The 14,316-nt window shown below is 50.4% G+C and overlaps 1 protein-coding gene across 6 annotated transcripts in view; it reads left to right on the top strand.

The window, feature by feature from the left end:
• Window positions 1-13,407, top strand: part of LOC147673088 (spindlin-1-like) — a 36,140-nt gene extending 22,733 nt beyond the window's left edge. For all 6 annotated transcript variants that reach the window (XM_086946782.1, XM_086946783.1, XM_086946781.1 and 3 more), the window contains one exon: window positions 9,270-13,407. In XM_086946782.1, the coding sequence (XP_086802908.1) occupies window positions 9,270-9,481 (212 nt within the window). In that variant the 3' untranslated portion in view covers window positions 9,482-13,407. The remainder of the gene's footprint in view (window positions 1-9,269) is intronic.
• The last annotated feature ends 909 nt before the right edge of the window (window positions 13,408-14,316 follow it).

Below are 14,316 nucleotides of genomic sequence, written 5' to 3'. Positions count from 1 at the left end.
ATGAAGAAAATTAAAATGAATAAGCTTAAAATGAGCATTACAGGACACTCGTTTTGTCAAGGTCCCTATGCGCGTCCGCGGACCTTGATCCAGAAGTGCACCCAAGTCCCCTTCCCACGCCGCCCAGGACGGCGGGACTGGGGGGGGGTGGTGAATCACGTCTCATCGACACGTACAACAAAGTTATCAACTTACGCCCCCTGCCACAGGTCAATATGATATGAAGTGTATGGGTCATTTGGGGAATCTCTGGACACTGCGGCCAGATTGATCGCACAATGGAGCGCAGGCTCTGATACTGAAGGAATTGCCCTCCGCTCAGGCCAAATGTGTCCTCCGCCTGGTCATAAGTCAGGAAGCTATCCGATGGGTACAGATCTGCAAGCAGTTCATAGCCCCTGTCCCTTCATGATCGAAAGGACATTTGACTCTCCACCTCCACCATCGAGGCCAAGATCCAAATTGGCAACTCTCTATGAAAGGGCGCCGAGTGCAGAACCCTCTCCACAAAACGCTGCCACACACTAGCCGTGTGCCGTACCACATACGGAAGCGCGGGTGAAGCCCCCGAACCCTGCATCAGTGCCTGCTGAAGCTCCTGCGTCGTGGCCCGGCCAGCCAACAGCTTAGTCTCCCACGTATCGGTATCCGCAAACCATCTGGCCGCCGGAAGGAGCTGTGCCGCATAATAATAAAGATCAAAGCGTGGGGCCTCTAAACCTCCCTCTGAAAAGGAACACACCACAGTGCTCAGGGCCACTCAGCTACGCCGTTCCGCCCACAGCAGGGACGTCAGTAGTGAATTGAGGGTTCGAAACACCCTCGGCGGGGAAAGGGCACAGTGCATTCTGAAGAATATACAGCATCCGTGGCAACATCACCATTTTAGCGATGGCCAGCTGCCCCATGAGGGAGAGTGGCAAGGTGTTCCAAAATTTAACCGACTGACTCAGCGAGGCAATCACTTTGTCTGCATTACCGGCCAGGGCCTGAGCCTCCGACGAGGCAACGTGAATGCCCAAGTATCTAAAGCTGGTCAATTCCCATCGTAAGCCCAGTTCCGGCAGATCCTCGATGTGTACAGAGTCAAAACCCGAAAGTGGGAAAATCATTGACTTATCGCGATTGAGTGGCAGGCCCGACGCATCCCCAAAGCAGTCAAGGAGGTTCAACAACTGCGGTAGGGCCTCTCTAGCTGTGGACAAATAAAACAACGCGTCATCCGCGTAGAGCGACAGAAAATTGCAAGTGTCGCCCACCATGATGCTGTATGTGGTTTAACCGCCTCAGATTCATTGCCGTATTACGACCAGGTATAAAACCATACTGGTCCTGATGCACCAATTGTTCCACATATGGCGCCAGCCGGGTAGCCAGCAGCTTAGTCAAAATCTTGACATCAGTGTTGATCATAGGGATGGGGTGGTATGAGGAAGGGTCATGCTTGTCCCCCCTGGCTTGAGAATTATGCAGATCTCACCCTGAGCCCCCCCCCCCCCCTCCTCAAAGGCCTCAAGATAGACCTGCAATAGGGGAGGCGCCTGACATTCCTGAAACTCATAGTAAAACTCCAGGGGGAATACATCACTACCTGGAGATTTGGCGCACGGCAAACGAGCCAGCGCTCCCTGTATCTCCAGAAGGGTCAGGACCGAGTCCAGGTCCTCGCGGTCCGAATCCGAAAGGGTCAGGAGGGGCAATTCCTGTAAATAAGGGATATAAGTGGCCATCGAAATGGCCGGGTCCGCCCGATACACAAGCTGTAAATCGGACTGAAGGACCTCGAGGAGGGCCCGTTCTGAGTAAACTATTACTCCTTTCTGGTTACATAGGGCAACGATACGTTCAGGGGTCTGTTCCCGTTTCAGGATCCAGGCCAAAAGCCTCCCCGACTTGTCACCTTCCCGGTGAAGGCATTGCCTATATTGGCCCAGAGTGTACCTGTCCAACCGATCCAGGACATCATGTACCCGGGTCCGAGCCGCCTGTTCCTCCCGCTGCTGGGGACCACTAGGGTCGCCCACTGATTGAGCACGCAGGAGAGCTTCCTCCTCCCTCTGTAGGTCGTGAAGGAGCTGCTTCCGAACACCATAGGTGAGCCCCATACAAGCACCGTGCACAACTGCCTTGAGGGCCTCCCATCTGGTGGCTAGAGATACCGTCCCATCACTCCAGTTGAGATCCGCGTAGTCCTCTATCGCCTTATCCACATGCGACCTCCCCACCTGGTCACGAAGGATGTCTGCCGGGAGCCTCCAAGTGTGAGGCCGGGCCACCGGGGAACCCCACCAAACCTCACAGGACACCGGGGAATGATCGGACAAGAACCGGGCCTGGTGCGTCACCTCAATCGTCAGGCTAGTTCCGGCATCAGCCACTAATATCCTGTCGAGACGGCTGTGCGTATTATGTGTGGGCGAAAAACAGGTGTACAGCCGCTGAGATGGGTGTTTCAAGCGCCAGATATCTATCGCACCCACATTATTCATGACTTCTCTAAGCTGCGCAGTCATGCGGGGCTTAGTACCCTCCCGAGGGGGGACCTATCCAGGACCGGATCAAGGATACAGTTAAAATCCCCGAATCAAAGCAACGGGGTTCCCATATCATGTATAAAAGTGTCCTGCAATCCCCAAAAAATGTCGGGTCATCAGTGTTGGGAGCGTAGGAATTCAGTATAACCAAATCCCTCCCATCCAGCATAGCCCTAAGGAGCAGATACCGCCCCTGAACATCTGCCTCCGTATATTGCGTAGCGAACGGCCCGCCAGGTGCCACCCAAACCAGAACCCCTCTAGCATAAGAGAAGGACGCATGAAACAACTGCCCACGCCATTTTTTCCCTAGCTTTTGTGCCCCATCATCCACCAGGTGGGTCTCCTGTAAACAAGCTATAGACACCTTGTGTCTCCGGAGGTAGGAGAGGACCCTATATCGCTTGGTGCATGTGCCCAGCCCTCTTACGTTCCAACTCAGAAACTTATACGCCATGGGCGCCAAAAACTGTTACCCCCGTCGTATCCCCCCCCGCACAGTGTGTACCCTCCGCAGTCCCCGACCTGTAATACAACTGATGCCCCAAACATTACCCCACAATTTCCCATTCAAACAAGCCCCCCGCCCACGAGCAAAATGTCAACAACAACCACACGCGCCACTCTGCCCTTACCCTGCTGGTGCCAGGACGTGCACAGCCACCTCATGCGCTTAAGAGGCCAACCCACTACAACGACAAAGAAAACTACCCCCCCCCCCCCCCCCCAACTCCCCACCAACCCCATTGCCGATATCAAAGTCCAGGCTCAACATTTCGGTTCCCGACCATACACACCCACTGCAATAACCCATATCACGCTCTCAGCCCCGCAAACGCAAGGCCCTCCAACTAAGGGGAGACTTCCATCCCTCCCTCCCCCAGAAACAGCCCCAGGGAGCCCCAACTCAACTAACTGGCCCACATTCAACCGCCATACTGAGTCACCCATCAGCCACTTTTTGTTCACGTAAATGTCCAAGTCTCTCAGTAGGGATCTCCAGCCCCTTGGGGATCCGCTCGCCGCAGTCTCCGAGACCGCCATGGCAGTAAGCGGCTCGGTTGAAGCCGCTTCCAGGAGAGTGTCCGGGACCAGGATATCATCACGTTCAAGGGGGAGACCAGCCGTCCGGTCGTCGGCCACCTCCGCCGGACTCATATGTAAAGCACCGTCCTCACCGACCAGAACTCTGCCGTGCACTTGACTGTTCGCATTTCCGGATCGGCGCCGCCATCTGCTATTGCGTCTCCTAGGCAGTCTGGAGCCCCATCTTTCACGGGGACCCCCCCTCTCTCCTGCTCTCCCGGAGGATCGTCTCCCCGGTCTCCAGCCACTCCCAGACCTCCGCCGGGGCCTCGAAGAAGTGCGCCTTCCCCTTCGACAGAACTTTGAGCTTAGCAGGGTATAAAAGCATGTATTGCAGTTGCATCTCTCTGAGTTTTTGCTTGACCCCTAGGAAGGACTTCTGCTGCTCCTGAACCTATTGGGTATAGTCCGGGTAAATGGAGACCCTGCTATTTTCGAACATAAGGTTTCCCGATTCCCGCGCTGCCCGCAGGATACAATCCCTGTCTCGATAATTCAGGATTTTCGCGATGATGGCTCTAGGGGGTGCCCCCGGGCATGGCGGCGGGACCAAAGCCTGGTGGGCTCTTTCAATTACGAAGACCTCCTAGAGACCGCTCTGGCACAAGCGAGTACGAATCCAGTCTTCTAGGAAGCGTTCCGCATTCCCTGCCTCCGCACGTTCGGGCACCCCCAGGACACGGATGTTACTGCGACGCGCCCTCCCTTCCGCGTCCTCCGCCCTGTGCTCCAGGGCTCCCGTCGTGGCAGTCAGTTGTGATACCTTCTTCAGGCCGGCCACCTCACCCTGTAGTTGTTTGACATTACTCTCCGCCACAGTCACTTTGTCCGCTGCATTCCGCAGATCGGCCTGCAACAGATTGACATCTATGGATACCGTCTCTATTTGGCGTTCCAGTGCAGAGTGGGAGCCCTGAATTGCTTTCAAAAGTTCCGCCCGGGAGGGCTCCCAAGGGGCATCCGGCACCTCGTCATGGCCCGACTGCCTCTTGAGCCGCTGAGAATGGAGTCGCGGGGTAGTGTATTGTGTAATGGTGTTGGGCTGCGAGGACCGAGATGTCTTATCCTTAGGCATCATGAGCTCCAGCTGCGGCCCTCCCGGACCCGAAAGGGGGCGCAGAGCTCCTCCCAGAGCAGGATCTTCGGACCCCAGATGACCCTTTGGAAACAAGAAGCCCCTATGTCTCCATCCACCTATCGTAGGGGCCGATGCGGCGGCAAGCGCCGTGGGGTACCAGGCCTCCCCGCCAAGAAGAAGCCCCCGTCCCAGGCAACCGAGCCAATGTCCACCAGCACGGGATCCCAGGGCCACGAGGGATCAGAGCGTCCGGGCCGGCCTCCGCCCACCTGAAGATTAAGACGCGGACTTCTCCATCTGCCCTGGGGGGCAAACACAGCTTGTGGGCGAGGCACTCTGCCAGCTCCTAGCGTGCACAGGCTACGAGAATGACCCTCAAAATCTGCCACCAGACCACCGGAAGGGTCTCAGTCCAGGGCGCGGTTCTGCCCGCAGAATGGCGCCGGGGGCCCCAAAGGCTGACCAGCCAGACAGATTTAATCCCTGGGCACAGGCGAGGCCGCCACCTCTGCACCCCTTAAAGGCTGCCAAGTGTCGGGCCCCGCCCGGGCCGAAGTCTGCCCCCGTGCAGCCACAGTCCGCCACGAAGAGGGGGTAAGGGTCACACAGATCAAGCGGGAGGCCGGGTCCGCTCCCCCGCCTCCGTCAATGCGACAACTCCCGCCGCGGCGCCCGGGTGGTGCCCACAGGCGCCTCCCAGCAACCGGAGCCCCCGATGGCTCCGGTACACTAATTCGCCCCGCCGCTGGGTTCACAACTTCAGGCCTCCACCAGCCCACGACGGGGCTCCGCCCCCCCGGAGGCCGAAGGCCGCAAGCTCCGGCCCCAGATGGAAAGAGGCGCAGAGCGTCTCACTGCAGAAATCGACGGGGGCCAGCTTCAGAGGTCCGTCCCGCTGTCGGCCCACCGGCCTCCCCCGGCACCAGGGGTCGCTGATGGCAGGCCTCCGTCGGCCCGGAACAGGGCTCCGCCCCCTGCAGTGCAAGGCCGAAAGCCCCGGCCTCGAGTAGAAAGAGGCCCGGAGTGTCACCCGGCAGGAATTGACGGTGGCCACTCGTGGGGACCCGTCTCAGGATCCGGTCCGCTGGCCCTCCCAGGCAGTAGGGGGCGGGTGCCGGTCAGCTCGTCTAGGAGGCCGGACAGGATATTTGTCAAGATTGGTAGGGTCTGATGGACGGAGCCGGAGGAGCTCATGTCCTGCCGGTCATGCTGCTTGGCCACGCCCCGTAAGAAACATTAGTTAGTTATAGATTCCTTACTGCTCACCAACCCACCCCACCCCCCCCCCCCCCCCCCCCCATCCTTCCCGTTCTGCAAACTGATTTCTAGGGTGAAGGACATTGTGAGAAGTTGGCCCGATATGCAGCGTTCGCTATTCTAGCGACCGCTATGTATCGTTCCAAACGACCCTTATGAGGATTGGTTGTAAGTCAACCTATAGACCAGCTATCCTAGTAGCGTGGATACGAGCAGTCTAAGGCTAAAGACTCGAGAGGGCGTGTTAAGCCAGCTGTTTACCACACATGTACCCCTTGAACACCCAGTGAAAGGACACCACACAAGTGTTATGAAAATAAACAGGATATTTATTAAGATTCACAACAGCCCTGTACTCTTTATGAGGACAGGGTACTAAGCACAAACCAAATCTCTTAGGAAAATACTTCAAGTGCACAATTAAACAAGTGTCCGAGGACACGGAAAGTTTAGTGGTCTCGGGCGGACCCGATAAGGCAAGTCGGAAGCGAGGGACTCGGGACCCTAGAGTAAGGAGGCTATGCAGGCACCGAAATGCCGAAGTTACCTAGCCACGAGGGCTGCGGCTGCACAAGTCTTACAGGCGTCGGGGTCTTCGCTGACGAGCCGGAAGGAAAAGGAGTTGCTGGCCGGCGACCAGTGCTGAATAGTTCGTAGAGATCCAAGCCTGGATCAGAGATCGATGATACCTGAAAGCAGAGGGGACCAAGTTCGTACTACTAGCCAGTAGTCAGAGGGTACCAGGAAGGCACCGGTTGGCCGTCACCTCGACCAGGTGAGTGGGCGACGCTAGGCTCTGCAGTCTCACGGACCAGGAGGCGTTGTCGGCGACCAGGATGGAGGTGCGAGCTGTCCCACGAAGGTTGATGCTGTCGGCGTCGCTGGGCCTAGGATTGGGGCAACAAGCCTTGGCAATGGAGTCTTGAGTGGACCAGGAGGGTCCGGGGTGCTCCTCTCTCAGAAGGGAGCAAAGGCCAGTCTGGAGCAACCAGACCAGCAGTGTTGGTTGTCGGATGTCGTCAAAGAAGGGCACAAGCCAGCGGCTAGTGACCAGACAACGGGCTGAGCAGCGAGCAGAAGGGCCCCACGCAGATCGTGGAGATGCTGGGAGACTGCACTTCGGTGCTGGAGCGGCTCAGGGTCGGGGCTTCTCGGACCCCAGAGCACTCACCAGAGAATTGCTTCGATGGTCGTGCTGGTTTAAGAAAGCGTGCAGGTTTTGATGATGGCCGGTCCCTCGAGGTCTCGTCGCACCCACAGATCACAGCTGAGCTGATGACGTGGGTAGAGGTCAGAGGTGCCAGGGAAGCCGGTTCTCGTCGAGCTGGGCCGTCGGATCCTTGAGGAAGGACTTGCAGCAAACCGCAGAGTTCTTAGATGGTGCCCGCTGATGCAGGGTGACTACTCCTTAGTCACAAGGGAGAAATCTTGAGAAGAGTCTTGAAGGTCCTTTCATGGAAAGTAGTTCTTGATTCAAAGATGATCTAATTTGGAAGGGTCCCCGCTCCGGCCTTTATCCTAAAGAAAGGGGTGGGTACATGACTAGGTCCTGCCCTAAGGGTGGGACCAGGAAGGGGGGTAGTTACACCCCTCTCCCCTGCCGGACTTTCCCCAGGCCAGGGCTGGCGCCCCTGGAACTGGTTCTGACCGGCTGATGCGTAGTGAGCACCGGGGTGCCACTCCGCAGTCACCTTCTCGCAAAAGCCCTACCTACCCAGAATACACAAACCCTGTCTGGGACGGTGCGAACACCGCCCTTGACAGGAAACCCTTTGTCCAAGCGCTCCTCGCTGGAAGGACTCCCAGCAGCAGGAGGTCAGACTCGTGTCTGTGGTGGCAGCATCCATTTTGTGGAGCTGAGGCTTCAGTTAACTTTAACCGGGGTTCACAGTTACGTACATGTCGTGTCCCTCTAGAAGGGCGGAATGTTAACCTCGTCGCCAGTATTGGTGAGAGGGCAGCATCCCGATTCGTATGACACCTTACTCGACATGCCTTGATAACGCGACACCGAAGTTACCAATGTGGTACGCGTTATCATGGAACAGCCATTGGGTCTTGATTCCGCAAGCTGCAACCGGGCTCGGCTCGGGCCAGAACCTAGTTCACACGAGCCCACGCACTCTGCCTTCAGGATTGTCAAGGCCTGCCATAGGAGTGACTGATAGGAACTCGGGTGTCCATTGTATGGTTAGATATAGAGCTACTATACCTAAAGCAAAGGGTGATTACACGACTTTGCCCCAGCTGTCATGCAGCCAGTTGTGTCCAATTTAGGAGGCCAGCCAGGGGTGGCATAATACATGCTGCAGCCCCTGGCGGCCCTGGGTACACCTATGCCCTGAGTTACAGGGTCTGATAAGGCGGCCCAGTACCAATTGGTAAATGCACCTAGGGTACATATCGTAATTTAGAAAGAGAACAGCCAGGCTGTGGGTCTGATTAGCAGGCCCACAGCCAGAGAAAGTCGTAAACCAGTGAAACAAAAGCAAAAAATCTGGGTGATCATAGGATTGCAGACCCTACTCTCCTACAGACATCCTTTCAGGGCCCTAGTTTTGTGCACCAATGGTCAGTGTCTTGCATGGCTCTGCGTTTATGGCGCGGAAAGTCATGTACAGAACTGACGTCCGCGAGTAAGGGCGGTGTCTAAGTAGCTTCTACAACGTCATCCCGGCGACCACGACGACGGACGCGTAGCCGACCGACGCCACCTTCCGATGCGCAGAGGTACTGCTGACGAAAAAAATTTGCAGATCCAGTCTGACACCGGGGGTAATTCGAAGGTAAGGAATCTATAACTAACTAATGTTTCTTACAGATATATTGTTACCGAAGGTAATTAACTTGTGCGTTATTTCTGAAAAACTGCAGCGCTTTTATGTGCTCTTTGCATGCCATGTGCATACTTATTGCTTCTGGCGTTTAAATCTATCCTTGCAATTACTGCATGACACATTATATTGTGTAATTGTGGATACTTGTTCCACCAATGTCCGTCACACGGTCTGCCTAAAACATAGATTTTTTTTTAGGTCTCTAGAAAGAGATTTGTTTTATTTTTTTATAATTTTTTGTTTTTTTACTTGGTAAGGTGGTAGTGCTGCTCCTTGATCTAGCATGAAAATATCACACCATGAATATGAACACCATCCAGCATTGTATTCCGATTAATATTTATCTGATTAATTTTTCGAGTGCTTTTCTGGTTGGGTATTTTAGAGATATGTATTATCATGTCAGCCGCATGCTTTCTAGTCGTTTACATTTTTTGCTTTTGTCTGCCTTTGATTAGTTAATTTTTGTAATTCTAGAGAACAAGTTTCTACTGCCACCAGAACGGGGATCTTCTGATGTGGAGGGCGACGAGAGCCTGGCTGGAAAGCCATTTGAATATGTCAATGAGAAAGGAGTGAAGAAAACTGGAATATTTATCTACCAGATCCCATCCAAGCCCACTGTGTACTTCATCAAATTCAATGATGACTTTCACATCTATGTCTATGACGTTGTCAAAACCTACTGAACGGAGACGGGAGAGATCACCAGCTCAAACAACCCTTTGGTTTCCATTCATAGAGATGAATTTAGCTTAAATCAAAAAAACTGTTCACATCCTGGTCTTACTAGGGGTTTCTCAGGCAGTGGTGATACTGGACTGTCATTTCTGATTTGAGTTTTGTTTCCAAGTTACTTCTGAGGTGTGACTTGAGTCCTCTAGAAAAGACAATAACAGTTGCCTAACCTGAAGGCAATTATTTTGGATGTGTTTGCTCTGTAGTATTAGGAACTGGTTCCTAGATTTTCCTAGGCTGTCTTGATGCTCCTTTTGACTCTGATGTACTTGCTTTAAAAATGGCCAGTGTGTAAGAACTGAAGGCTACATGCTACAATTACTCAAGGACAGCCTGGCCAGTGGTGTGCCATTCAAGCTGTGCAGAGCCTTCGCTGACTGTGTCTGCATGTACCAGCTACTCAGATGGGTAGACTTCACAGTGTGAACCATTCAAGCCAAGCAGAGGCGTTGTTGGTTGGTTAAAACAAGTGCAGAGCTGGCATCCAGTTCCCTTGTGTGAGGCATTTCTCTCCTTGTGCACAGCTTGGCTCCAAGAGGCTCTAAGGAGAAAGCTATTCACCAGCTACATGAATGTTTTTGTTCCGAAAATATGCACAATTAAAATATAGAAGGATGGTTTTGTATGCGTCCCCATAAGATGTACGTGTGCATTCTATACAACACCTCAATAAGGATTAGTCTGCATCCTTTCACTGTATCTTCATCAGCAGACATATAAAACCTACCTTCACTTGCTCTACCACTTCCTGGCACTGTGAAGCTGCCATTGTTAGTATTTCCAGACTCTCAGGCTATATCTTGCTCTCGTCAATGTTCCAGTAAGGTGTGGTAACCCTTACTTGTCTCTCTAACTTGTCTTTTATTTAAAAGAATTGTAAAATTAGATTTTTGATTTTTTAAAACCAAATTATAAAGCACAGGCCTTATCTTGTGTGCCATCTCCTTCTTATAATTATAGAAGAAAAGAACGTACGTCATTTCCTTCTCTAAAAGCATGGCTACAAATATAAGAATGTGTGAAATTTTGCAACTGTTAAACTTCCCCCTCCAGCCACCCACAGACTTGGTGCCGAAGCATAGCAAGGTTGAAGTTGATCCAAAGTGAGGACTCATTGCATCAAAGCTCCTTAAATCCAATAAGTTACTGATCATGTCCATGAAGAGGCGGACCATATTTTATAGAATTGAATCACCCCACCCACACCCCCAGCCTTCGCCTGGCTTGCTCCCACATGTGCAAAACAACTGGGGGTGTTGAACAACTAGATATAAAAGCAGTTTTTTGTATGGCTAAAAGCAGATTTGTACATCTCGCCCACCATCACTTTTTTCACCTTCTTAATCTCTGCTGCTGCTTGAACCTCTCTTCAAGACCTGCAAGTGCTCCTGTGAATGGAGTCAGACCGCCTCCTGCTCTCCTTGGTGTTTTCTATAGGAGGCCTACTTTCTCATTGCCTCTCTGCCCCCTTTAGGTTATAGTTAGTCACTTCGCTCATTGAGTGTTGCAGGTTTTGACCCGGTGGTAGTTTTGGCCACATTCCTTTGGAACCCATAACCCCTGTGTATCCTTTGAGGAGTTTCTTTAAGAATAATCAACATTATTTAAGGAGACTAGGCCTTAAACCAGCAAGTCGACTGGAAGGAAGAGCCCATGTCAATAATAGGTTTGACCAGCAGTGCTGTAGGGCAGAGGCTACCTTGATAATACAACTCAAGACCAGTCCCCCTCGCTTTTAGTACCCAAAATACCTCCCTCGAGCTGTAGTATATGGTTATCTCCCAGATGAAAGAGGCTTGGCAGACATTGAAGGCCTCAGTAAAGGACCCCAGAACATTATTGAGGTTGTCAAGTACATTTTCATACAATGGCAACCTTTCTACTTTGCTTTTCTTTACTTGTACCAGGCCTTCAACTCCATGCCCCTTGGCAGATGGCACAGCTGGAGACGGGTCTTAGACAGTATTTGTTGTGGGGTGTCGGAGCCATGCACAAGAACAACTCTTTTAAATTTTGATCGGAGGGAGGTTTATGGGGGTAGCTGGCTAACACTTTCCCAAAGTGTCCATTATTGTGTACTGGCCATGCGTTGATTTAACCTACGTATGAACTACCTAATGGAGTCCCTTTTGGGCACACTCCTGGACATACCTCCCAGTTTTTGTAGGACATGCCAATTTGTACTTTATTATAATCTTTGATTCTTTAAAGCAGCAACCAAGCAGTACATCAAATTTACTATATGTATTTGTTTAATACTTTTCCACTATGATAATACAAAAGGTAATTTGAGTTAATTGTTGCTGTACAACTCAAGCTTCCTCGGACATGCTTTTACAAGATTTGTTAAACTGTAGTTTATATAAGCCTTCACATAATTGCTTCTCTGTTCTGATTTTCAATGTTTTGTGTACAAAGCGTGAGACAGCACAGTGCTCTAAATAGTTTTTTCTTATAACAATGACATTGCATCCTCCGGTAAAGACGCATCAAATCTTCTGGGGAGAAAAGTGTATCCCTATACTACCGTTCACAAGTAATGCTGTACTTTTAGATATGACAATATGACTTCTGAAATCATTGATTTCATCCGTAAAAGCTTATATCTTATGGAAAAGCTTTTAATTAACGAAGCAAAGGTAATGGCAGGGGCGCATGGACTCAAGTTCTGTCCTATAGGAATCACCCTGGACAGAGCAGAGCAATTTATTATCTGTTTTTCTTAAATGGATAGTGGGGTTAAGCATATAGAAAAGGCCCACGTTACTCTTTAATTGATCAAAGACCATTCCGCGTATGGACATTCTGTTGTAGCAAAGCCTCCGCCAGTTTGCAGGACAATAGCAATGGGTGCATACACAGTACAACTGTGGGGGATAGTCGGGCCTGTGTGCTTTTTACATTAAAAAAATAAGGTTCTCTTCACTGTGGAGGGGCTCCCCAATCCACCCTGGCGGTTTTAGCGGTTAGGTCGAAAGTAGGAGATTCTCCGATTACTCATTAAGTAATGTGTAGTAAGTCTCTATTTCAACTGAAATTCTGATTAATTGAATGTAGTGGTTATATGATTATTATTATTTTTTTGTTTGATTGTTTAAAAAAATATTTTTTACGAGCCCTGTGCACTGTATTTCTTCAGCTAGACCTGGTTAAGCAGACCCCATCTGAGATATTCTGGGCACAATGCATATTGGTCCATTTAAGAGACACCAGATTTTATCGCCAGCTCAGCTTTTCTGGATTGACGAGGAATGGGCTAATTGTTCCAACTGTTGGTCATTTTTAATGAACCTGACGTTAATAGCTACCTCTCTAATCTGCAAACCTTGTTTGCATCGACTTTATTCATTCTTTCACGTATGCCAGTTCTCTATGGTTGCCAGGTTTGATTGTGGAAGGGAAAGCCCGATGGATGAGTGCATATGACATTGCGTCTCTATTAACATTTGGGGCAGTCATTCATTTTTTTAATATACTTTTTTATTTTTTTATCCTGTACCCTGGTAAGCTGGCTCAGAAATGTCTGGTTTAACCTTTTTTCCTGAGCAGAGGTGTTAAGTCTGCCTGTGGTGCAGCACAGTCTGTTTAAAACCACAACCAATCGTATTGCGGTATTTGCTGCTCTCCGTTAAAGAGCTTGTTGGCAACGCCTTAGGAGGGCAAGCTCTGGTTCAGTCGGTTTTTTAATTTTACATTTTATCTTCACAATGTGTTGTATTGCTGATCGTTTTTATATTTGATTTCTTGTTGGATTTTACTTAATGTAGATTAGATTTTAACTGAATTTGATGTTTGACTACTGTTGTGCTGGTGTTTCATAATATTTTGTATGTATTAATTATATGCAATAAACTTCATGATAATGACGGCTTCCACACCACGTTGCTACGACTGCTGACCGTGCACATAAATTGTAAAATACCACTCTGCTTTGAATGTCTTGTGAGGGATGTGAGCGAATGTGTTTGTAATGTCTGAACATACGCGGGAGTGTCCATCAATATTTAACGTGTGCAACCCCTTTTGCCAACTTGAGGCATATAGGGATAGGCTAAGCTACATCCTAGAGTAAAGAGTCTCTTGAACATAATATGGGATTGGCTCATGATGTGCAATCTTTGGTTTTTATCCTTGTAATGGGGATTCTGTGTTCTGCAATGTTGTTTTCAAATATACAAAACTGTGGTAATAATTTCTGTGCATAGGGGAGTTACAAAAAATGCACTGCTCTACAACAGAGTGTATGTCTTTGTGCATACTTCTATCTGTCTACAGTCTGACATAAATGGCACAAAATAAGGGTGTTTGAAAGCCACACTGCACAGACTGTGTAAGCAACAAGGTTTGAGATTCCCTGGGCTTGGAGCTTAAACCCCAGTTCTAGTGCTTTCATCTTCAGTAGCCCATAAGCCAGATTTGCTGTGGACTGGGGTCATGCATCCTTTTGGCCCTTTGGTACTGCCCCACAGAGTCTTATCCCAAATACTCAAACCAAAGGGTTCATATTATCACATTGAAAGCCAAGTTATAAATCTAAACGATATTTATTTCTAGGGCCCAACTCTGTCCGTCTAAGTTTTGTACAGGTGAGGACATAATCACTGAAATATGTGTATTGCTATTACAGTTATCCAGTTGTCTCCGTTATGTTTCACACCACACTTCATAAAAAACTTTGCACGCTTAATATCTTTGTACCCTCCACTTCCCCGTTGAGCAGTTTGCACCAACGTTGGGGGAACAGTGTTTGACGTTTCCATGTCCTGCAGAATGTTGAAAACTGATC

This window comes from Lissotriton vulgaris, chromosome 12, assembly GCF_964263255.1.
Source record: "Lissotriton vulgaris chromosome 12, aLisVul1.2, whole genome shotgun sequence".
In the NCBI taxonomy this organism is placed as follows: domain Eukaryota; kingdom Metazoa; phylum Chordata; class Amphibia; order Caudata; family Salamandridae; genus Lissotriton; species Lissotriton vulgaris.
This window is presented reverse-complemented; position numbering and strand designations above follow the sequence as displayed.